Raw genomic sequence first — 25789 nt, 5'->3', positions numbered from 1 at the left:
GTGAGAACAGGAGCACCTCAGCTTCCGTATGGTATGGTCCTTGATGGAGGCAGCAGTCTGTTCGGATGTCCCAGTCAGATCCAGTGTTTAATGGTCCGATTATGTCACGTTACATCTTGAGTAAGCTTCACGACATCCAGTTAGTGGGCATGGAGTCTGTTATTGGGCTTCTTTGAAAAAATAAACAGGCCTCACTGCTGTAATGTAATGCATCAAACGTGAGTTTGTAGTCTTGGTTTAAGGCTTGGGGGCATGATCATACTTTGTACATGTGGTACACGGACGCTGTAGTTATAGTAATCATATGCTGTGCATGTGGTACATGGATGCTGTAATTATGGCAATCATACTTTGTACATGTATATGGATGCTGTAATTATGGTAATCATACTTTGTGCATGTGATACATGGATGCTGTAATTATGGTAATCATACTTTATGCATGTACATGGATGCTGTAATTACGGTGATCATACTTTGTGCATGTGGTACACGGTGCTATAATTAGGGTTAACATTCTTTAGAAACTGGTATTATCATGTCAATATACCCTTATCGATAAGTTTCGTATTACATTTCTGAAGAGGGTTGTATGAGACATTTCACATGATTTGCTAGATTCCCAAATGACAGGTGGCTACACAAGAAGGTAGACTGCCCGGTTGATCCTGATGGTGCACAGATGCAGCATTTCAGCAAATGCTCAGAATTTGGGAAAGCTCTCAGGGCTGGGACTGGGAAACCTCTGTGGATGGGGACTCCCCTCAGCTGTCAGCCATGGGCTTCCCTCAGGCCTGCCTGCCTGAACTAGGGGGCAAGGCGCCATTGTGTCCATTTTCTAGATTCCAACCCATGGGGTGTTGTGATTTTTTTTTTTAGGGTGGAGCAGGAAGTGGTGGTTCCTAGAGTCTGAACTGTGAGCTCTTCCCATCTTGATAAACATGTCTGTTGTCACAGCAACGTTGGCTTCAGGAGGAAAGGGACATGAGTCAATGATACCCAGAGCCATAGGGAAGGCTGGTTGTTAAGAATTTGGTTTCCACCTCGTTTCATCTTAGTTGAGGTTTCCAGGGAGGGGGAAGGTTGGTGAGAGAAACCATGCTCGTCTTCCTGATGTCAGCATGCCTAGGATAGGCAGGCTGGGAACAGGTGTATTATTTCTACTAAATAAGAGTCTTCTAGAATGTCTGCATTCTAGGCAAGGGCAGACAGAGCATTTACAGTGTATGTGACCAAGTTAAAATCCTAAGAGAGCTCATCTAGACTGCATTCCACAAAAGGCTAAGACTTCTCCATCCATTCTGGAACCCCTCCTCACATCGGACCATGTGCCCGTGGGTGGGCGCTGGCCAGCTGCTTTGTCTTTGACATGCCCAGAGCCCAGCTCCCAGCTATGGTGTAAGTGTTTCATGAACAACCTCAGACTATGAAGCAGTGGTTTGTTTAGTGAAGAAAGGTCCCGTCTAGTTAGCGTCTTTGTGGAATCAGGAATTGGAATCTGTTCATGTAGGTCGTGTTTCTCCTTACCAGCTGAGTAGTTGGGAAACAGTATGACCTGAACAACAGTTAAACCAGCTAGCAAGGAAGGATTTTTTCAGAAAAGCCTCTGAATTCCACAAACCCTTGGACTGAGATGCCAAAGGCAAGGGTGAGAATGCGCATGAAAGACGTAAGTGCAGCTCGCCTTTCCTCCTGCTAGTGACAGTTTTGAGAAAGGGAACACTTCAGCCCATTTTTCACATCCTCACAACTGCTAAGCAGCTTCAGTATGTACTTCAGACCACCAGAAGCAGCCTAATTTGAGCATATCATAAAAAAACGCCAGCATGACTGTGTTCCCTTAGATTTTTCTCCGGCCCATCCTATCTGGCCCACAGCTGCCCTTGGATCTCACCACCAAATCCTCCCAAAAGCATTTTTAATGTGCATCCTGCCTGAAGATAGTCTGAAACTTCTTGGGCCTCTTGAAATACTCTAATCCAGTAATGGGCTTCATTGGACAATGAAACCCTCCTCTCAAGGCTTCATCCCATAGTCCTGGACTGCTGATCGGGAGAGCAGGACAGCCGCCAGCCTGCCCAGAGAACTCGCCTGTCACCTGACAGTTTCTGGGCGTGCGGTGCCCTCAGAACAAGCAGCCTGACTATCAACACTGTAAGTCTACGTAGCGTCCAACCTCCAAACACATCACAGGTGGGGAATCGAGAACAGAAGGTGAGAAAACAGATTGCACATTCACATGATTATTCTTGTTTATTGAGGTCTGTTTATTCTCCACGGGTGCTTTTTCCTCCAAGTAAACAGAGCAGGCGTAAATATCTATAATGAATAAATTTATTGTCTTACAAAAATCATTGTCTAGAAATATGGGAATACAAGAAAAGATATTTGCAGTCAGGTGTCTGGTGGTCAACAGCCAGTACAATTCATAAAGGGGGAAAAAATCAAAGATTCCAAACCCACATGACAAATTCTTCCCAACAGATGTTAAAGCTTTTAACCCAAAAGGTTTGTGTTTTCAAGCACATTGCAGAGGATCAAGGATTTATAATTAACACTGATTCATTGTCACTGAATGTTTATAATACCACTTTGACTAGAGAGGTACATGATATGAAGCACAGTCAAAACTTAATACATTAAATTGTTACAGAGGCAAATAATATATTTAACATTGTCTTAGTACTGTAGTGTCTAAGGCACTTTCTGTAATGTCAGTTTGATTAACTATCAACCCAAAACAGAATGCTAAATGTTTACTGTAACACTGTCCCGAGGGTGTGGGGAGGGAGAAATGAAAAAGGAGTCATCCACTGGCATGTCAACATTCAGGCGGGTGGCCTCTGTTCCCGAGGTGCTGTCCCCCTCACTGACAGACTTGAACAAGTCTCGGACACAAAACCAATCTTCCCATTTTGGGCTCAAAGCAGCGGCTGAATTTGCAAGGTCAGCATGAGAGCCTGGCTGGCGAGGAAGGGTGTCCCCCTAGCTTCTGCTCTGGGGGGCCTGTGGCTGCGAGGAGCAGGCCATCTAGAAGTCACTGTGATGGCTGCCCCTGGGCCTCAGCTGCATCGTGGCCACTGTCCTGTTGGCACAGAGCAGCCCTGGCTGAAGACAGTTCACGTGAAGAGATGCGGGGACCCCACGACTTGAGGGAGAGGGGCACTGCAACCCCACGGATGCTGCTTCCCCCACCCCATCTCGCTGAAGCCCCTTTCACAGTTTGCGCACTGAAATAATGTCAATCATTATCTGAAGGAAATGAGAGACAGAGGTGCAGTTTAGGTTCCACAACGTTCTAAGGGACTTGATGTGGCTGCGGAGGCAGGGGCCACGTGAACACAGAACTAAGGTAGCTGTCTGTACGACATAGCATGCAGAGTGATGGAGCAGCAACCGCTAGGTGGCCCCATGACCCAGCGACTGGCAGCGGGTCTGGCGTTTGTTTGAAAAAGGGTTCTCTTAATATGTATTATAAAATGGTCTCTTGGTGGATATATGGAAAATAGATGCAATGATGAGGCGATCTGTTTAATATGTGTAGGTTTTGTGTGTGTGTATATATATATGTATATATATATATATATAAAAAAGGGGAGCAATTGTACCTAAATCTGAAGCAGGAGACGTGTGTGTAGGCCATGAGGCCTTAAAACACAGTTGATCTCTCAGGAAGGAGTCTCGCAGCTCGCCGGTTCCCCAGATCTGCAGGAGGCCCCAAGGTGGGGGCGCAGGTGACTTCCTGCATTTCCTGCGGTATCGCCTCCTCCGGCTTCCTTGGACTTATTCGGACTGTGGTGGCTGCGTCTCGTTGATGTCACTGGTCTTACTTTCTGTGTCGTCGTCCGACAGCTCCAGGGATGCACCCTCAATGTGCAGCTGGCGCCGGCCTGATCGGCTGGAGGAGAAGCTGATCGGGCCGCCTCTCCTGGAGGGAACAGAAAGCAGGTGCACGTGGCCGCCAAGCTGTCCAACCACCTGAGGACTCAAACCTCCCCACCCAGGACACAGCCCCTGGGGTGGTGGGGAGATCTGAAGGGCTCTGTGCTTAGCCACCACTGCCACCTGCTGAGCATCATCCTGGGGGGTGTGGTGGCTGGCCCCTGCTGTCCCTCCCAGACACAGTGAGGAAAGCACCACCGGCTCATCCCCGGCCAGCCACTCCCCAAAGGGCAGAGAGGAAATGCTCTGTGCAGGCTTTGTGGGCCTCCTAAAGTCTCTGCTGGTCTTTTTACAACCTTTATCAATGTCAACACCACTCTTAGCATACAAGAGCAGGGCAAACAGGCTCCAGCCTACAGGCCACAGCTGTGCTAAGCTGTCCTGGGGAGAAACCTTGGCTTCCTGTGTCCTGGGGTGCATCAAGTCTGCTGTGGAGAGGCTGCCCCCGCCCACGAGGGACAGGGACGACTGCTGGGCTGGCACACAAGCTTCAAGCCGTGCATTTGCACAGCCCCTGAGTAAACAGAGCCAGTGAGTGAGTGACCTGTTGCTTCCCCGCTCTTCAGACCACCAATGGTCAGGAGTCCTGAACGGGTACATGCCAAGGAGGACCTGTACACATGGCCAAGAAAACCACAGTGTCTGGAGCCACTCACCTCAGCCGGTTCTTCAGGGTGCTGACCTCGCGGCTCAGGCCCTCGTTGGCCTCGGTGGCATCGTCCAGTTCCCGCTGGAGTTTGCGCCGAGATGCGTTGGCACGTGTGGCTTCTTCCTCTGCTTCCTCCAGCTGCCGTTTGAGCTGCTTCATCCTGGCGTTGGCCTTCTCCATCTTGGGGAAGTTATAGGAACCGAGTCAAACCGCTAAATCCAAATTCGCATCGCTGTGTCCTGAATGTTTCAGTACAGGCCTCTGCCCCAACTGGTCACACGTGTGCACACACACAAGGGCCCAGCCTAAGGCCTTTTGAACAGCCTGCCATTCTCTGCACAACAGTGTCTACACAGTATATTGAAAATGAAAGTGAAGTCGCTCAGTCATATCCGACTCTTTGCGACCCTATGGACTGTAGCCTACCAGGTTCCTCCATCCATGGGATTCTCTAGGCAAGAACACTGGAGTGGGTTGCCATTTCCTTCCCCAGGGGATCTTCCCCACCCAGGGATCGAACCCGGGTCTCCTGCATTGGAGGCAGACGCTTTAACCTCCGAGCCACCAGGGGAGCCCTTTAACACAGCATAAGGCTAAAGGAAACTTTTAAACAATTGAAAGCCAATTTTCATCCCTGAGTTTTCTACAGAAAAGTGACATTTTCACATGAGTGATCTATGGAATTGTGAAAGGAAACTGCTATTGCTGCAAAACACAGAAGAGCCAGCAACACGGACAGTCTCCACCCTCAGGAGATGGTGTATTCATTTTACACCTCCTTTCAACATGGGCATGTCAATATTCTATGTTGATTTAAGTACCAAGCCACTCTGGAAAACCAAGTGAGAACTCGGCCTGCTACTGGCTCACTCACTCCTGAGCCACAGAAACTGGCCAATGCCCTGCTGGTCCAGTTCACACCCACCCAGAATTGCTCTCGGTATTGCTATGCCCTGGGGTAGGGAAGGGAGGGTCTGGGCCAGAGGCAGTGGATCCTCAGGTCTCCCAGACGAGCGAGAGCACAGCCCCCCAGGCTGCAGCCAGTACAGAGCTGACACGCCCTGACACTTAGGAAACAGATGCAGATGCCTGAACACAGACGAGGACCACTTGGGTCCCACATGCAATGCACTCGCTTTTTCTTCCCTTCCCACTACCTCCTGCATCTGCCCCTCCACCTGGCCAACATTCAATGACTGCCAACTCCAGCTTTTCTAGGCATTCAGATGACAGTGGGTGAAATAGGCAGAAATCTCTGCACTCATGCAGTGTCCACTCTAGTGAAGGAAACATGGTAGTTAAGATCAGTTCAGGCCTCCCCACTTCAAGCCTTCCCCAAGGCTCTCGCCCACCCCTTCTCAATATGTATTATGGGGCAGGGCTGCATCCTAATTGCCTCTGTATCCCCAGCACCCAGGAGTGACCAGCAGGAACAAGAAACAGCATGTGTATTGAAACACTAGAAGTGAGAATTTCCAACAGTTCTTCCTAAGTCAGCGAGTCACATAGTAAATGGCTGGTCTCGTATGTGTGCTCCTGTACAGCATTCAGGGTGGAAGATGTGTTCCTTTTACGTGCCTTCTCTCCTTACCTGTTCTTTATACTGGTCAGCATGGCGGCGTTCATCTTCAACCTGCATGAAGATTTCTTTCAGCTTCTTCTCGGTACGACGGACTAGTTTGTTGGCGGCGGCTCTTTCCCTGTGAAAATGATCAACATGCTCATTTTCACAGTTCTTGCAATGAAAGTATTTTAAGTCCTTTTCTCTGGAAGATGACACACGTTGGAATGGTTTCCAGGACCCCTGTATCATCGTGATCAACATAACCCAGAAACTTCTCCCTTCTGGTTGAACCATGGATTGCCTTTAACGTAGTCTAATGCTGACAGGCAGAACACCTGCATTATTCCCTCACACATGGGTATTTATCATCTTAGTGATCTTCTGAAGATCAAAGGTCACTTACATCCAGTGTAGAGTTTTTGAAAATGAAAACCTTAGTTGGTTACTCTCATCACCTAACATTTTAGCCTGGAAAACAAAACACTCCATTTATTGACTGTTTCAATTTAAAATTACTTCTCACTGACTGAGATCCCCTGGAGGAGGGCAAGGCAACCCACTCCAGTGTTCTTGCCTGGAGAATCCCATGGACACAGGAGTCTGGCAGGCTAATCCATAGGGTCAGACATGACTGAAGCGACTTAGCACGTACCTACCAAGATGCTAGAGCAGCTGAACACTGAAACAACTCTCCCCACTTCAGGTAGGAGTCAAGACACCATGTTCTAGACAGGCCTCCACTGTCCCACGTGAAGGAAGGAGAGTTAACTTGGAGAACTCCACTGAAAACACAAAAGGGTCTTTTGTTCCTTCACAAATGTTATACAAAAATGGATAGGATGGAGTCAGCTGAAAGGGTCAAGTCATGTTAATTATAACTAACAACAAACAAACCCTTAGCTGTTACATTTGAGAGCAGGGGGACAAAGTTCCTGATGCTAGGCCGGGGAGGACTCTGGGCATAGACCCTGTGTTTCTGGGCCCCCATGCTCCTCAACAAGAGGGTGAAGTTGAAAGTCTGCTCCAGCTCTGGCCATCTGAGATTCTAATAGATATGTAAATGCCTGCCAAAAAGCTGCTTTGTGCAATTCCTCATAAATTTCAGAATGGTTTAAGACCCCAGAATGGAAACTGTTGAGCAATCCCTTCCTAAAGGAGAAAAAAAAAGCTTGTGTTTTTTGTTTCATTGCATTTCTTCTCAGCCAACACACTGTAGCATTTCACGTGATGCCGTGAACTTGGGCTCAGCCTTGGGCAGAGATATAAACTATGGCACCAGGAAGTCATGGGGCACACACAGCATGATCAGCCCTCAGCTGAGTCTGGGAAGAGCTGACAGGCGAGCCCAGTGTTCCCTGAGGGCTCACACCAGCTTCTCTGGTTAGATGTGCTCTTGTGATTCTTTCCTCAGCAACGAAGCTCCCTATAAACCTGGACCTAGTCTGTAGCAGAGATACTGTAAAAACCTTTCTTTGGCTTACAGCACTGAAAACCTCTTACTTGGCTTCCTGCTCAAGCTGCTCCTCCAGCTGCCCAATCTTGGCTTCCAGGGCAGAGATGGTGGCCTTGAACTTGGACTTGACAGCACCCTCTAGCTCCTGCAGCTTGGCCTTCAGCTCCTTGTTCTGCCGCTCCAGCTGCTGGCGTGCATTGTCGCTCTTCTGGGCAGCGCTGCGCTCAGCTGCCAGCTCAGTGTTCAGCGTGTCCACCTGAAGGGGAGACGGGTCAGTTGTGCAGGGGATGGCACAGTCCCTCCTGGGGTGAGGGGACATGGCAGGCCCACCTGCAGTGTGGTCTTGCGGAAGCGGTCGTTGAGCAGCTCTATGTTGCTCTGCTCCTCCTCCAGCTCCTCCTCCAGCTGTGCGATCCGAGCCTCCAGACGCCGCTTCTCATCCAGCAGTGCAGACCTGCAGCCCAGGTGGTGACACTCAGCATGGAGAACTCCCAGGGCTCCTCCACCCACTGTGCTGCCACAAGCTGAGCAGCATTCTTAAATTTTTCTCTTTCCCCTCCTCCCACCCCAATCTGCCAGGTCCTGTTAGTTTTTGCTTCCAAACACGCTGCCCACTTCTCTCCATCCCCAGGCCTTCCAGCTGGCCAGGCCCTGCTATCTCTCGCCTGGATCGCTGTGCAGCCCTCCAGCTTTGCTCCACAGTCAGTGTCAGCTTTAAAAGTGCAAAAAGATCCTGGTGTTCCATAGCTTGTCTAGTGTAGTGCACCAAGATCCAAAGCCAGCTCCTCACCATGGCATACTAGAAAATGACCATGATGGATCCTTAGGACAGCCATTAAGTGGAGAAAGCAACCTTTTAATTGTAAAAAAAAAAAAAAAAAAAAAAACCAAAAAACCCAAAACCTGACTTTCAATGAAACATATGTCGAGGGAAAGAGACCTAATGAATGTGAAAGTGAGGCCCTGCACTGCAAGGCTGTGCAGCCTGTGGAGGCCAGATAGGTTCTGAAGGCCCTTCCTGCACACCTGTGTGGACGTGACTGGTGCAGGGAGGTGTGACCCGGCAGGGCTGCAGCCAGTTGGCTAAGGCCCAGCATCTTGTGCTCACCTCTCCAGACTTTGAACAGATGAGCAAACCAACCACTGACTCCCCAGTGCCAGATGACCCCCATAGCCAACCTAGTGCCTTTGAGGACTGGTGAGATACCCGCCCCTTCCCACCCGCTCAGGAGACTCACTTGCCAGAGGCGCTGTTGGCGATCTCATCCGCCAGCTCATCTCTCTCCTGCTCAGCATGTCGGCGGGCTCGCTCGGATGAGGCAAGTTCCTGAGTGAGTTCAGATTGTCATGTAAGCTCTGGCTGCTAAGTTTCCTCAAATGTGAGGTCTGACAGTGCCTGTAGGCTGCCGCCACCTTGCTCAAGGCATCAAGTGTGCCTCAAATTGTAAACAGATTTGAGAAATACATTATTCAACCTCTCTGTCTTTAGTCAGGTAGAACAATATCAAAATGGGACCACTTTGCCCAAGTGAAGCAGTAAGATGGTCCAGCACCACCATATTAAAAATGGTCAGTGAGATCACGCTGGCTACAGAAAACCTAAAATGTATTTATCTGGTCTTAGAGCAATTTCCAAGGGCAAATATTTGTTAAGCAAATAGATGAATAAATAAACACACAAACCTCCTGCAACTGAAGGATTTCTGCTTCCAGGCTTTTCAGTTTCTTCTCACTCTCTTTGGATTGAGCAAAAATCTCATCCCGGGATGCACGAGCTTCTTCTAACTCACGCTGGTAGTCCTTCATCTGAGCCTAAGCATAAGGAGGAGGAAAGTTTTGGGGTAGTGTTCATTCTTAGTTTTTTTAAACATACTTTCCCCCCAGATTATAAAATATGAATATTATAAAAGTATGTAGAAGTGACAAAAAAGAAAACATTCAAGTCAATATCCCTTATGAAGGTAGATACAAAAATCCTCAACAAAATAGAAACCAACAAGATCCATCAACACATCCAAATGGGATTTATCTGAGGAATTAAAGGTTGATTTGACATCCAGAAATGAATTAACATAACTATGTGATCACTTCAATTGACACAGATGCAACACAATACCTTTCAATATAAAAACACTCAATAAGCCTTTGACAAAATTCAACATCCATTTATGATAAAAAACCCTCCAGAAAGCAGGCATAGAAGGCATACCTCAACATAATAAAAGCCATATATGATAAACCCACAGCAAACATTATCCTCAGTGGTGAAAAATTGAAAGCATTTCCCCCTTTTAAAGTCAGGAGAACAAGACAAGGATGCCCACTCTCACCACTACTATTCAACATAGTTTTGGAAGTTTTAGCCATAGCAATCAGAGAAGAAAAAGAAATAAAAGGAATCCAGATTGGAAAAGAAGTAAAACTCTCACTGTTTGCAGATGACATGAACCTCTACATAGAAAACCCTAAAGACTCCACCAGAAAATTACTAGAGCTAATCAATAAATATAGTAAAGTTGCAGGATATAAAATTAATACACAGAAATCCCTAGCATTCCTTTACATTAACAATGAGAAAACAGAGAAATTAAGGAAACAATTCCATTCACCATTGCAATGAAAATAATAAAATACTTAGGAATACATCTACCTAAAGAAACAAAAGACCTATATATAGAAAACTATAAAACACTGATTAAAAAAAAAACACCGATGAAAGAAATCAAAGATGACACAAATAGATGGAGAAATATACCATGTTCATGGATCGGCAGAATCAATATAGTGAAAATGAGTATACTACCCAAAGCAATCTATAGATTCAATGCAATCCCTATCAAGCTACCAATGGTATTTTTCAGAGAACTAGAACAAATAATTTCACAATTTGTATGGAAATACAAAAAACCTCGAATAGCCAAAGCAATCTTGAGAAAGAAGAATGGAACTGGAAGAATCAACCTGCCTGACTTCAGTCTATACAAAGCTACAGTCATCAAGACAGTATGGTACTGGCACAAAGACAGAAACATAGATCAATGGAACAAATTAGAAAGCCCAGAGATAAATCCATGAACCTATGGAGACTGTATCTTTGACAAAGGAGGCAAGAATATACAATGGAGAAAAGACAATCTCTTTAACAAGTGGTGCTGGGAAAACTGGTCAACCACTTGTAAAAGAATGAAACTAGAACATTTTCTAATACCATACGCAAAAATAAACTCAAAATGGGTTAAAGATCTAAATATAAGACCAGAAACTATAAAACTCCTAGAGGAAGACATAGGCAAAACACTCTCTGATGTAAATCATAGCAGGATCCTCTATGACCCATCTCCCAGAGTAATGGAAATAAAAGCAAAAATAAATGGGACCTAATTAAACTTAAAAGCTTTTGCACAACGAAGGAAACTATAAGCAAGGTGAAAAGACAGTCTTCAGAATGGGAGAAAATAACAGCAAATGAAGCAACTGACAAAGACTTAATCTCAAAAATATACAAGCAACTCCTGAAGCTGAATTCCAGAAAAATAAGCGACCCAAACAAAAAATGGGCCAAAGAACTAAACAGACATTTTTCCAAAGAAGACATACAGATGGCTAACACACACATGAAAAGATGCTCAACATCACTCATTATCAGAGAAATGCAAATCAAAACCACAGTGAGGTACCATTTCACGCCAGTCAGAATGGCTGCTACCCAAAAGTCTACAAGCAATAAATGCTGGAGAGGGTGCACAGAAAAAGGAACCCTCTTACACTGTTGGTGGGAATGCAAACTAGTACAGCCACTATGGAGAATAGTGTGGAGATTTCTTAAAACACTGGAAATAGAACTGCCATACGACCCAGCAATCCCACTACTGGGCATACACACTGAGGAAACCAAAATTGAAAAAGACACGTGTACCCCAATGTTTATCACAGCACTGTTTACAATAGCCAGGACATGGAAGCAACCTAGATGTCCATCGGCAGATGAATGGATAAGAAAGCTATGGTATATATACACAATGGAATATTACTCAGCTATTAAAAAGAATGCATTTGAATCAGTTCTAATGAGGTGGATGAAACTGGAGCCTATTATACAGAGCAAAGTAAGTCAGAAAGAAAAACACCAATATATTAACGCATATATATAGAATTTAGAAAGATGGTAATGATGACCCTATATGCAAGATAGCAAAAGAGACACAGATGTAAAGAACAGACTTTTGGACTCAGTGGGAGAAGGCGAGGGTGGGGTGATTTGAGAATAGCATTGAAACATGTATATTATCATATGTGAAACAGATCACCAGTCCAGGTTTGATGCATGAGCTCAGGGCTGGTGCACTGTGATGACCCTGAGGAATGGGATAGGGAGGGAGGTGGGAGGGAGGGTCAGGATGGGGAACACACGTGTACCCATGGCTGATTCATGTGAATGTATGGCAAAAACCACCACAATATTGTAAAGTAATTAGCCTCCAACTAAAATAAATAAAAAAAAATTTTTTTTTAAACAAAATAAATAAAACTGGAAAAATAATAAAAAACACTCAATAAACTGAAGGCAACTTCACCGACCCTGATAAAGGGAATCAATGAAAAAGTAACAGCTAATATCATACTTAATGGTCAAAGACTGAATGCTTTTCCCTACAATAAGCAATAAGACAAGGATGTTTGCCCTTGCCATTTCTGTATAACAATGTAATGGAGATGCTAGTCAAAGCATTTAGGCCAAGACAGGGAAATAAAAGATATCCAGATTGAAAAAGAAGAAATAAAACTTAGCTCAATTTGCAGATGAAAATATATAGAAAATCTTAAGGAATCCACTAAAAAAATTTACAACTAATAAATAAGTTCAGTGAGGCTGCAGCATACAGGATCAATCAATACAGTTAGTTCTCCATACTTGAGCTCCACACCCATGGATTCAACCAACAGTGGATCAAAAATATTCAGAGGAAAAACATTCTCAGAAAATTTCAAAAAGCAAAACTTGCATTTGCCATGTGGGCAACCATTACCTTGTATCAGGTTGTTATGAGTAAACTAGAGATGATTTAAAGTATATGAGAAGATGTTCACAGGTTATATGCAAGTAATACACCATTTTATATCAGGGACTTAAGCATTGGAGGATTTTGGTATCCATGGGGGCGGAGGGGTTGGTCCTAGAACCAATCCCCCTCAGACACTGAGGGACAACTGTACAAAAATAATTGAAATTCAATACACTAACTACAAACACTGTAAATATTAACAAAGCAGCTATACTTAGAATCAGAAGGGTAAAATTTAGCTAATGTATAAGATTTGTACACCAGAAACTAAAATAAAGCATCACAGAGAAAAATGAAATAGCTAAATGGACTGACAGCCATGTTCACGGACCATGTTTGTGGAAAACTCAATACCTTTGTGAGGGTGGTAGTACTCTCCAAATTGATCTACCAAGTCAATGTAAAATAAGAATTCAAGCTGGCTTAGGGGAGGTGGGAGCAGAAACTGACAAGCTGATCCTAAATGGAATCGGAAGGAACCCAGAACAGCAGTCATGAAAAAGAACAAAGCTGGAAAAGTCATAGTTCCCAAGTGCAAAACCTATAAAGCTACAGTAATCAAGACTGTGTGGTCCTGGCAGGAGGACAGACATAGATATCAAAGAATAGAACTAAGAGTCCAGAAATAGACAAAAGTCTATGGTCAGCTGATTTCTGACAAGAGGGCCAAGATAATTTCAATGGAAAAAATCTTTTTAACAAATGGTGCTGGGACAATTGAATATCCATATCCCAAAGAATGAACTGGGTTCATTTATCAAACTACATAATAAAAATTAAAATGGGTTTACAAAGAGCCAGAAGTATAAAACTCTTCAGTCATGTCCGACTGTGTGACTCCATGAACTGCACAAAACTCTGGATTAGGTAGTGGTTTCATAAATAGTAAAAACAGAAGAAACAAAAGAAAAAATAATCTGAACTCCATCAAAATAAAAAACTTTTGCACTGTAAAACAGTACCACCGAGGGAGTGAATAGATATGAATAGATAATCCAGAGAATGGAAGAAGATGCAGAATCACCAAGGCCAAAGGAATGGAAATTTTCTAAAGCTTCTGTCTTTCCCTCCAGAGAAGTTTGTCCTTATATGAGACAGTCCATCACATCCTGCCAATACAGCAAGTTACTACAGAAATCACCTTGTCACTGTGACAGTGAAAACCGGCATGCCATCTGAGTAGCTAAAGTGATGCTGACCAGATAGAAAGGCACAGCTGGAGGCGGAGCAGAGCAACATGAAGCTGCTCAACGACTGCTTCTGCAAGACCATGCTGCAGGTGGGCCTGCCGTGTCCCCCTAACCCCAGGAGCGGCTCGCGGCCTTGGTTGACAAAGTCGACACCACCTACTCTCAGTGGGTGGCTGCGTGTTTAGTTGACCACAAGACATTATTCAGAGCCCCAAGAGCTTATCTCTCAGTGAGTGCCCACCTGGCAACTCCACCTCACTCAATCCAAATGGGGCCAAGCCCACCCTGTGACGGTGGAGCTATACAGGCATCGTCTTTGTGGCCTGTGGCCCCAGCCTACAGCTGAGGGTGACGGCGGCCCTGTGCCCTGCAGCAGTGACGTGGCAAACAGCCCGCCAGCACGATGGTGGCTGGATGCTGCCCAGAGCCTTCTCTCCAGCATCACGGGCCATGTCGTGCTCGGTGGTCTCAGCAGGGCCTGAGGACCCCACCATCATGCCCTGACGGCTGGTGGCACTCACCTGGAGTTTGCGGAGCTGCTTGATCACTTCATCCCTTGCTTTGTTAGCTGCCTCGATTTGAGCCTCCAGGTCCTTCAGGTCTATTTCCATTTTCTTCTTCGAGGCAACAGCCAGGGCCCGCTGTTTCCGCTCATCCTCCAGCTCTGCCTCGAGCTCCCGCACCTGACAGGCAGTGTCAGGATACATCCATCAGACCTGGTGTCCTCACACAGAGAACAGGCCCATGGGGGTTCGGCTTACTCAGGGGGGGCTCTCTGCCTCCAAGCAGTTATTATTATTAGCAGCTGAATTTGTACAGAGAGATCTATAAACATCTCCACCTGGTACAAATCATTTCCACTGACCATGGCAAGAGTGTGTAAGGAGGCAGGATCCCTGATCTCAAGCTCCTAGTCCAGGTGATGCACGTGGAAGGCACGAGACAAGCTCTTAGGGAAGCTCCCCCCTACCTCACACAGGGACACCCCAACCCCTGCAGAGGGGCCCACGTGTCAACCACATGGGCAAACAGCTTGGACGCACGCCCTCCAGCCCCAGTCAGCCCTTCAGATGATGGATGCTCCCTGCTAATAAGCTGATTCAGAATTCCCAACTCACAGAAACTCAGTTAATGTGTGCTGTTTTAAGTCACTAAGCTTGAGCTAATCTGTTATCTAGCAATAAATGACTAATAAAATGTTAGTGGACCAAAAATAATAAAGTATCAAAAGACTTGATACCATGAACTCCAAGGGAATGTTAAAGTGAAAGTCGCTCAGTTGTGTCTGAGACTTTTCAACCCCATAGACTATACAGTCCATGGAATTCTCTAGGCCAGAATACTGGAGTGAGCAGCCTTTCCCTTCTCCAGGGGATCTACCCAACCCAGGGATCAAACCCAGGTCTCCCGCATTGAAAGTGGATTCTTTACCAGCTGAGCTATCAGGGAAGCCCTTGGGAATGTTTCACTTTAAAATTTTAAATTAGAAGTTTAAATGCACTCAGAAAAGTACATAAATTGTAAGTGCCCAAGCAATGTTTTCAAATAACAAAAATGTAAATACCTAGAGTTTTCCCTTTAAATAGTGGTTTAATGAGGACATGCAATCTGACCTTCAAAATATTCTGAATCACCTTGTCAGGTATGTACTGATTCTTCCCTTTACTGACATTTGTAAGACTCCCAGAACTTGAACCTGACTACATGTCCCTGGAGCCTACTGGCTTTTAAGTAGTAATGATAATCTGGGAAATTGGAAATCAAAACCAATCACATTACATTTTAAAGATAAAGTTATATAACCCAATAAATTTCCTCCAGCTACTATGTTCCAATGTGAATATCACTGGCTCAAAACTGGTCTTTGAGCACAAACAAGGGCCCGTTCTGGGGGCCACACCTCTAAGATCTACCTGTTTAATGAGCAGCCGCTTCTTTTCCTCATTCTGCTCATCCCTGGTTTGCAAGTCTCTCTCGAACTGGGCCTTCATGGCTTGCATGTTGACCTCCAGGCGAAGCTTGGCGTCTTCTGTAGCTTGGAGCTCATCTTCCAGCTCCTCCAGTTGGGTCCTCATTTCCTCCACCTGCTGCTCTAGGGCCCGTTTGGATTTCTCAAGTTCGTGAACCTAGACCACAAGCAGCAGCACAGGTGTGACCCTTGGAGGGACATGCATGGACAGTAGTTCCTGTTATAGAGTCAACCCCCCCAGGCACCCCCCCCCCCCACCTGGCCGCTGCACTAGTCCTCATCTCAGAGTGCACCATCTGAATGACAGGCCTGACTTCATGCCCATGTGCCCTACCATGAATCATGCAGCTGAGAGATCTCTAAAAGCTGATGGTCAGAAAAAGAGCATGGTGTCAGGGCAACGGCCTGTTGATTGGCCACTGGCCTGCGGTCTCACAGCACCTCCTTCTTGCTGTGGTGAAGATGATTTGTATTGAAAATGCACATGTGTGGATTTTTAAATATTAAGGTGTGTGAGTCCTAGCAAGCAGGGTACAGCGAGAAAGAGGTCTGACCTTTCTCTGGACAGAGATCCCCACCATGCACCCATTTACTGAGTTCTCTGTGCCCAGCATTGTGCTGGGTGTTCCCCGTCATGTTCCATTTGATCTCAGACAACTCTCAGGCAAGCATGTGCAGGCACTATTATTATGTGTCCCTTGGGGTTCATGGCCATGTCGGTTCTCCTGAGGACAGAAGACGCCTTAGGACATGAGGAGGCCTATGTCTCTTGGTGCCTGGCACTTCACAGGCACAGAGGAAATGTTTTTGGAAAGAATGTGTGACTATCGTTTATTCTAGAGAAAACCAACGAGGAACAAGAAGACGGACTCAGTGCTGGAATTTTTCTTTGCACTTTACTATGTAATCCTGGCCATTTCTATGTTGGGGGCTCTTGTCCACTGGGCTGTAGAAGACTCAGCAGGAAGGGCAGTCCCACACCCTCATTATATCGCCAAACGACCCATGTCCCAGGAAAATGAGATTTTATTTTTAGAGAGGACTTTGTGTCTTTCAGAGCACATCTGTAGCAGCTTCATGAAATAGGTAAGTATCATGTCCATTGGACACAAGAGGAAATGTGGAGAGGCTGAATGGAGCTGGGGGAGAGTCAAACCTTGAACCTGTTCTGACCCCAAGGCCTGGATCCCCATCACTCTCCTCAAACCTCCAACACTGAGGGAGGGATGCAGGGTGAACAAACATCATGGCAGCATCATGGAAGGCATGTGCAGCTAGGGGATAAGGGGTCCCCTTGGCTCCTCCCCCAGGTTCCCCACTCTGTGCAGGAGACAGACTCCACTGCCCTCAATCTGAGGCAACTTCCGATACTTGGGTTTGATAACCACCCATGACCCAGGGACAAGGAAACACTCCATTCACAAGGCCCCTGCGAGGATGCGGGTTACGGTGGGGAGGGTCCTTGAAAACCACGAGAACGCCCTGCCTGGCTTTGGCGCAGGTAACCAGGGACAGACAGGAAAAAACCTGACAGCTCATCCCAGAAGATCCTGACCTGACAGGCCGAGACCACCTCGTCCATGTTGCTCTGGGCTGGCCCTTCCGAGCTGCTGGCCCCCCAGCAGCCTGGGCCCTGGCACTTACGTTCTTGCCCACGTCGTCCTTGGAGCTCATGAGGTCCTCCATGTCTGCCCGCAGCTGCTTGTTCTGTCGCTCAGCCTCCTCCCTGGCCTCCAGGGCCTCCTCCAGGGCGCGGGCCAGGGACAGGGCTTTGGTCTCCTTCTCTCGGGCCTCTGCCTCTGCCCGGTCACGCTCTTCTGCGTAGCGGGCAGAGATGTTCTTCTCTTCTGCTAACAGCTACACGGGATGGCGTCAGGAAACAGTAAAGATCAATGTTGAACTTCTCTCATTTGCTGCATGTCTGACTTACAGACATGAGATCACCATGAGATCATGGGTGTTCTATTCTATTTCCTCCTTTATGCTGGACTTTTTCCAGTTTTGCTACAAATACACCTTGTTTTAACTAAGGAATTATTTTAAACCCAATGATGAAAGTGAGGGCTGTGCCAGGAGGAAACGCGGGGTGCTGGCCCTGGAGCCTGGGGTTGGGAGTGTGGACCCCACCTGATCAAACTTCTTCTGTTTCTTCTCCAAGTTGGAGACGATCTGGCGCTGGTGGTCCAGGTCTACCAGCAGGTCGTCCAGCTCCTGCTGCAGGCGGGTCTTGGTCTTCTCTAGCTTGTCATAGGCCAGGGCCTTCTCCTCCAGGCGCTGGCTCAGCACCTCCACATCCTTGAGGAGCTTCTTCTTGGCTTCTTCCAAACTTTCAATTGTCCCCAGGTCATCATCTACTTTCTTCTTGGTATCCATCAACTAAAGGAAAAAAGATCAACATTAAAGAACTCACCTGGATTTCACATTTGAGGAAAAAAGGTAAAACTTATTTTCACTATCTTGTGAGAAGAAATAAATCAATACTCTGTGACTCTGAGCAAATGAATCTTGGATCATAAACTTCTTCACTAATCATCTACACACAATGAATAGACTAGAACCTTACATCTCCCAACACTGTAACCAGCATAGGGTTAGTGTGTGATGAGGTTGAAGAAAACACACTTAAGGGGTTTCACTTAGGACAAGGCCCACTTAACTGTCCCAAATGGAGCTGGAAACACCCAGCAGGACAGGGACATGACACACAGGTGGGGGCCACAGTCCCCACAGCCTCGCGCACCTGGGCCTGCAGGGCCTGCAGCTGCTTCTCCAGGCTCCTCCTGGCCTCCTCCTCTTCCTCCTGCTGCTCCTGGAGGCTGCTCCTCTCCTCCTCCAGCTGCCGGATCCGACTGCTTAGGTTCAGTTTCTGGCGCGTCTCCTCCTGAAGAAGCTCCTGTTCATTTTGATAGAAGGTCAGTACTCAGGTTACAGTCATCACCCAAACCACCATATCCTTAATTAAAAAAACTGAGTGTGAGGAGTACCCAGTGATACTAACAAACAAGTGATTTTAAAACACACATGATCATTTAAACAGCGCCTATAATACAAGAGTGCTTTAAACTTATTCACTGGGGAATACCCTGGTGGTCCAGTGGTTAGGACTCTGAACTTTGTCACTGTTCAGGGCATGGGTTCCATCCCTGGTTGGGGAACTAAGATCCCCAAAACCGAGTGGTGGCCAAAAAAACCACCACAAGAAATGGTAACACCTCCCCCAGGGGCCAGGGCCAGGGACCTGCGAGCTTCCTTTTTCCACATCCTTCATCACTTCTTGAATCCCTTCCTGCTGCTCTCAGGTCAGCGGAATGGGTCAAAACCGTGAGAAAACCATTTAACATAGCCAGCAATGCATGAGCGTACAATAGGACCACCGCCTGGTGAACCACACCCCAGGCAGCGCCCAAGTGGCCAGCCAGAGCCCCCTCCCAGGCGCCCACACACCCTACAGACAAGGAACCACAGGCTCTATATATGAGCTCAGAGGAGGGCTCTTGAGCATCAAGGCTTGTGGTACAAGACAGTTGAAAATAAAACAGGAAATCAGAAAGAGGTGATAAGAGGCCGTGATAAGAGGCCAATTCTGGGACAAGCATGTTTCACCAGCTCACAGATGATAGAAACAGGAGAGTTATGATGAATACCCTCCCCACCCTCAGAATACCTGTGTGTCTTGGAGCTGAGACTCCAGACCAGCCGCATCCTTAGCAAATTTAATACCCTTCTTCTCTGCTTCTTCTAGAAGAGTTGAGACATTATCCAATTCATTCTGCAAGGAGGAATAAAAGATCACACTCCCTTCAACAGTGGGCAGACAGAAAAGAGTGGTGGTTCTGTTATGGGAAAACTGCATTTTTTTGACCAACCCAATAGTGTCCACAATCACGTGAGAAAGGGACGGCACATGGAAGACGCAGCAGTCTTGGCCACAGAGGGTGGGGAAGGCTCTGGGCTGCCTGCCTGCAGCTCTACCCCCGAGAACTGACAGCTGAGTCCCAGGGGCAGTCGAGCTAGTCACGTCCTCATCTACCAGACTCATCTCGGAGTGATGTGAGCTTTAAGTGGGAGAACTGACACAAGGAGCCTAAGGTGTGCTGGGGGCTGCCTGTGTGCCCCTGAATGTCAGTCCCTGCCCGACACTGGGGGGTGATGTCTGAGAACGGTCTCCCAGGCCTACCTGTAACTTATTGGCTTTCTCAGCCAGCTCCACCCTAAGTCTGTCTCCCTCTGAGACCTTGGCGTGGAGCTCCTGGACCTGGGCATCCAGCTTCTTCCTCTTGTGCTCGGACTCAGCCTTGACCTGCTGCAGCACCTTTACCTCGCACGCCAGCTCCTTGTTGTCTGTCTCCAGGCCCTGTTTGTTCTTTTCCAGATTTGCTTTGAACTAGGAGAGGGAAGGAAAAACAGTTCACTAGCAATTTTATAATGAAGGCCACAGAGGGCGCTGCTCTTGGTATCTGGAGAACTGTCCTTACACTGGGTGAGCCTGCAGTCCACATCTGTTGAATGAATGAATGAAAACACTTGTTCTGAGTGTGAAAATGTCTGTTGCAGGAACACACAACTCAGGACAGCAGATACAGATATGGGGGGAGGGTGGAGGGGCACTTCTGGAAGCCAGCACGAGACATGGAAGTGGGAATAATGAACAAAGGCAACACCCTGTGTGGTGCCTGGGACAGATCAGAGGTGGGGGGATGGGGGTGGGGGAGGCACCAGGTGATCAAGGGCAGGACACCAACTGTTCGAGGTTTTGCACTGAGTCATCAGGAGGAAGCAGGTGTCAGTGAGGAGATGCTGAGAGGACCAGGACTGGAGACCGGAGCTGACCCACCCAGCTCAGAGGCGTCTGGCTCTCTCAGGCCAGCAGTGTGCTCTCAGAGCCCAGCCACTGCCGTGCCCCACGGCCCCCTACCCTCTTGGCCTGCTCCAGTTGCTCCGACAGCTCCTCCAGGGCGGTCGCATGCCTCTGCCTCATGTCCTGGATCTGAGCCTCGTGGCTCTTCGTTTCCTCCTCGAGAGCCTTCTTCAGCTCCGCCACTTCTTGTTCTCGTTTTGTACTACAGACATTTTGAGACAGACATTAAATTAGTTCAGAGTTAGTTGAATGATTAGATTACAGTTCTGCTTTTGTCTGAAATACGAGTGGCTCCTCTGGCTATCTCACATGACATTTTCCAGCAGGCTGGCATGTCCATCACTGTGAGCAGCTTTCTCTAGAAATGGGGCTTTCTGGTCACCCCTCCCCATGTGCCCCGCTGTCATCCACCCGCATGCCTGTGCTCCTACCACAGGCTGGGTGGATTCTGACCACCGAGGTGTGGTTACTGCTCCACCTCCCGTTGTCTCCAGGAGGGAGAGGGGCTGCTGGATGGAGGACGTGCCCCGCCCCCGCTCACCGCAGTTCCTGCTGGGCCGCCGTGGTGTCCAGTGTGTCCTCCAGCTCCGTCTTGAGTGCCTCCAGCTCCTCACTCAAGTCCCTCTTCTGCTTCTCTGCCTTGTTCCGCGAAGCCTTCTCAGATTCAAAGTCCTCCTGCAGCTCGGCGATCTGGGCCTGCAGCTCTCGCACGACTTTCAGTGCATTGTTCTTGTGCAACGTCTCGTCGTCACCCCTGCGCAGGACACCCGGGCACGGGAGGCACTCAGAGCCAGCACCCAGGGACTCTTGCCATAGGGGCCCCATCACACACCCCTCCACCCTCAGTCATGGCCCGGGCAGGGGTGGCTGCACCCATGAGCGGCTCAGGGGCCCTGAGCTGCTATCGGGATGGGGCTCAGGTCCTGTCCAAAGGGCTTACGGGCATGAAAAGGTAGGACCTTCTCACTTTAATGATTATAGTATTTAAAAATTTCCTCAAGCAAAATGTTGTTCTAATTAAGCAGAGCCACCACCTTTATTCCCTCCACCCTATGCTTCTCGTTCCTCTGGTGCACCTTTCTGCTCATGTGTAGGGTTCAGTGTAGGTGGAGCTCTGACTGGGGGAGGTGGGACGCTGACGCATTATGGGGGTGGAGAACTGTAGTTCTGGGTTCTAAGCAGTCACCTGCTAAGGGGCCAGAGACCAACAGCAATTGCAGAGAAGAATTTCTAAGATTTTCCTGATCATAATAAATTATAAACAGCCAAATATTAATAGTTATCTTGATAAAGAAATGAAGTATCAGGTATAACTATATTTACACTATATGACTTCCATTCTATAACTGAATGGTTAAGGACTAAACAGCAAACTATGCTAGATGTGGGAGGGAGGGATTTAATTCCTGAAAAGTGATTTCCTTGAAACTTGTAAAACATTGTTTTACAAGTTATAATGTACAGAAGCTATAATGTACAGAAACTAGAATATTTGATATGGTTAAAACCATTTGATCTGGTGTGGATTTCCAAGGATTTCATGATACAACTCATGATTTTTGAATATAAATACCAAGAAAGGCTGATGAGCTTTTCTGGCTGCCTTGACACAAAGGTTCCCAAGTTCCCCAGGTCCTTATGTCACCGCAACAACCAGGAAGTCACGTGTCTAGCGCACACCTGGCCAGGGCGCCCTGCAGCTCCTCCTCTTTCTTGGCCACCTGGATCTTAAGCTCGTCGATCTGCGCCTGGAGCTCGGCGATCTGGTCTTGCAGGTCCGTGGTCTCCCCGTCCAGTTTCCTTTTGGCCTTCTCCAGCTCCTGGCGTGTCTTCTCCTCCTTCTTTAAGCGCTCTTAGGGCAAGATATAAGAAGCTCTTCAACACACTGAACACCACTCCATAGGACACATTCAAAACAGAGTGGTTAAAGTAAAAAACAAGCCACTGTATTCTAAAGCCTGTTGCTGCTTTAGTGTCATTTATGGGTAAGAATGGTTTATGGGAAGAATCTCATGCTGAGAATGAGGACAACAAAATCCCAAATATTTTCTAGAAACCACTTATTTCCTCTGGTTATAAAAGATCTGGGGACAGCAGGGTGATTGAAGCCACACTCTTCCTCAGACACCTGTGTGCAGCTGCTGGTCAAAAGGAGGGTTTTCTGTGCTCGCTCTTCCACCCTGACATTTCTTGTGCAGAAGGCAATGATTCAGATTTTGCAAAAATCCTAGCATTTCCTGCATGAGTTGGGCCATCAGAGTGAGACACTGCCAGTCTCCACATACACTCCTGTCTCTGCCCATTTCTGTGTCAGCACTTGTCCCTTTGTGAAGTGAGAACCAGGCACCTTAACACAGCATTTAAACACATACAAATTCAACGGCCTGCATGGCTCCAACTTCATTTAGATCCCAACTGTGTCCACCAAAGGGCAGTGTGTGTTACCACAGAAACTGACTTTAAAAAGTGAAAGTTTAAAGATAATTTAGTGCCTTTCCAACATAAATATTAGTATTTGGTGACTAGGCAAATGACAATCCCATGTAAGAGGCCTAGTCTAGTAAACCCAAACTGATGAGCAATCCTCATGTACATTTACTATTACAGCATGTTCTGATGTAAGTTATCTGGGCTTCCATGATAGCTCAGTTGGTAAAGAATCCACCTGCAATGTGGGAGACCTGGGTTTGATCCCTGGGTTGGGAAGATCCCCGGGAGAAGGGAAAGGCTGCCCACTCCAGTATTCTGGCCTGGAGAATTCCATGGACTGTATATATAGTCCGTGGGGTCGCAAAGAGTCAAGACACCACTGAGCAACTTTCACTTCACTGATATAAGTAAAATCTTAAAGGCTAACATGTTGTAGTCCTACAATTCCTCTAACCCCCAAACACTAACCTTCTAAATCTGAGATCATCACTTCTTGCTTATTCCTGATTTTGGCCAAGTTTTTTGCCTTTTCTTCCTCTTCAGCCAGCTGAGAGGAACATTCCGCAATGCGATCTTCCATGAGCTTCTTTTCCTGAACAAGAAAAACAGCTTCAGAAAAGGCATTCGAAATGACAACCGGATTTGGCTATTACTTAGGAAACAAGTATTAATAATACGGGCACTATCTCCCCTAGCAGACTGTATATTCCAAAAAATGGCAGAAAAGGAAGGACCACTCGTTGTGGGACAACCCCTGGAGCTCGGCCTGCATAGCCCCACAGCCAGTGCTTGATCACTGACCACACAAAGGGGATCAAGGTGAGGGATCCACGTGCAGGTTAAACCATCTCAGGGATTATGAGGCTGTCTGGTAAATTTAGAAAGTGAAATAGTTTCTGCCTTCAGACATCTATAGTCTGTGTAGTACAGACTATAAATCCAGAGACTTAAGAGAGAAAACGGAGTAAATGAAATCCCGGGAATTTCCTATTTGAAGCCACCTTTGGTGAGAGCGTTGACCTAAGTATTTTCCATATTCTCAGATCAGCTCTTCAATGGAAATACTTTCTTACTTTGATAAACTTGGAGTTCTGGTCCTCCAGAAGCAGAATCTCTTCTTCCATCTTCTTGATCTTGGCCTCCGCCGTCACCTTCTCCAGCTGCAGCTTCTGGCGAGCCCCCTCCTCCTCATCTAGCTGCTCCTCCAGGTCCTGGTAAAGAAGCCATGTGGTCAGTCTCCCTGCTTCCTCCACAAGACTCCGTACACACCAACCATCAAGGAGTTCAGGTCACAACAAAATACCAAGTTTTGATTTTCAAAATAGCAGGGATATTTTTTAAAATGTAAAATGTAATTATGTGAAACAGACACTTGTATCCACTATAGGTTAAGTACAAAGTGGATCAATCCTTCTAGAAGCCAGCATAGGAAAAGCAGCTGCTCTGAAAAAGAGCACTTCTTTTAGAAGGCAATTTCACGAAAAGTCAGATGTGACTTTTTAAAAAACCTGTAGCAAACTGTTATTTATATCGAGGAGCTATGAACATACTTAAAGTCTTGGTAATTAAAAGTGGGTATATTTGTAAAATGGAATAACATAGTAATTACAACTCATATTTTAGAATAGTTAACACAGGGAAATATGAATAATGTAGTAAAACTATATCAAACACATACTTACCTCATTGATCAGAGATGTATTTATATGTATTTGAGTACCCAAACATTACTGACCAGAGTGCTTCACTCATATCCATTTACATAACAAATCACCAGCCATAAATGTTAGTTTATGCAAAAATCACTGTCAATGATGTGTTGATTTACTCTACTATGTATGTTTGGCCGATAGAGAAGAGAAAGAGAACTCAGAAACAACAACAGAAACAGTACAGGTCGCTGAGGAAGGGCATGTCAGGTTCACAGCATGAATGCATCACCAAACTGGGTGGAATTCCTGCATTTACACACAGTTTTACTGCAATGGCTTCTCTTTAGCTACACTAAGGTAAAGTATGAAATAATCAACATGTGTATCAGAATAGGATTTGACATAATTGCTGAAGTTTATCATGACTGGTTTTGGAATGAAACCTTTGCACTAGGTTAACCACTGTGAAAAACTTCAAGCACTCATAAGTTGACAGTAGCACAGTGAACTTGACACAGATGCATCAGCCCACACTGAGTAAAATAATACCACTGAAATAAGCACACACTCTTCAACAAAGAGAAGATGGAAACTGTCGATAATACCACCAGAATGCACCACTGTTGGTGAATATTATTCTAGAGCTTCTGCATAGTCCCTTATAAAATCATATGTAAAATTTGTAAGTTATATATAAATACTTTTAGTTAGAGCTTACTGTATATATTCTTTAACAACTCTATTATGTTATTAATACCTGTAAAAATAAACATCTTTTTAATTTAAAACTGTATATCACCATAGTTTAAGAATCCCCCATTGTTAGATAATAAGTAGGCTTCCATTGATTTGCTGTTAGAATAAAGTCCTACAAGTAGAATTGCTAGATTAACGTGTACTGTTTACAGTTTTTGTGTTACTCTGCCAACCTACTAGAGGATGCTTGAAAGCTGTTTGTGTTGAAGAGCGGAGTGAATCTGGATAATTTAACTGTACCGGGTATTTGCCAAGGAAACAAT

The 25789-nt window shown here is 46.3% G+C and overlaps 1 protein-coding gene across 4 annotated transcripts in view; it reads right to left on the bottom strand.

The window, feature by feature from the left end:
- Positions 1-2234: 2234 nt before the first annotated feature.
- MYH10 (myosin heavy chain 10) overlaps positions 2235-25789 on the bottom strand; it is a 152723-nt gene continuing 129168 nt past the window's right edge. For all 4 annotated transcript variants that reach the window (XM_065910010.1, XM_065910011.1, XM_065910008.1 and 1 more), the window contains exons 23-41: positions 24192-24329; positions 23587-23710; positions 22369-22540; positions 21230-21442; positions 20746-20890; positions 20008-20214; positions 19495-19599; positions 18571-18723; positions 17958-18206; positions 17475-17687; positions 15775-15987; positions 14383-14544; positions 9292-9420; positions 8847-8935; positions 7939-8062; positions 7656-7864; positions 6183-6291; positions 4599-4771; positions 2235-3928 (exon numbers count right to left, since the gene is read on the bottom strand). In XM_065910010.1, the coding sequence (XP_065766082.1) occupies positions 3784-3928; positions 4599-4771; positions 6183-6291; positions 7656-7864; positions 7939-8062; positions 8847-8935; positions 9292-9420; positions 14383-14544; positions 15775-15987; positions 17475-17687; positions 17958-18206; positions 18571-18723; positions 19495-19599; positions 20008-20214; positions 20746-20890; positions 21230-21442; positions 22369-22540; positions 23587-23710; positions 24192-24329 (3072 nt within the window). In that variant the 3' untranslated portion in view covers positions 2235-3783. The remainder of the gene's footprint in view (positions 3929-4598; positions 4772-6182; positions 6292-7655; positions 7865-7938; positions 8063-8846; positions 8936-9291; positions 9421-14382; positions 14545-15774; positions 15988-17474; positions 17688-17957; positions 18207-18570; positions 18724-19494; positions 19600-20007; positions 20215-20745; positions 20891-21229; positions 21443-22368; positions 22541-23586; positions 23711-24191; positions 24330-25789) is intronic.

Source organism: Muntiacus reevesi, chromosome 18 (assembly GCF_963930625.1).
Source record: "Muntiacus reevesi chromosome 18, mMunRee1.1, whole genome shotgun sequence".
NCBI lineage: Eukaryota > Metazoa > Chordata > Mammalia > Artiodactyla > Cervidae > Muntiacus > Muntiacus reevesi.
The sequence above is the reverse complement of the archived record's forward strand: the minus strand, read 5'-3'. Positions and strand labels throughout refer to the sequence as shown.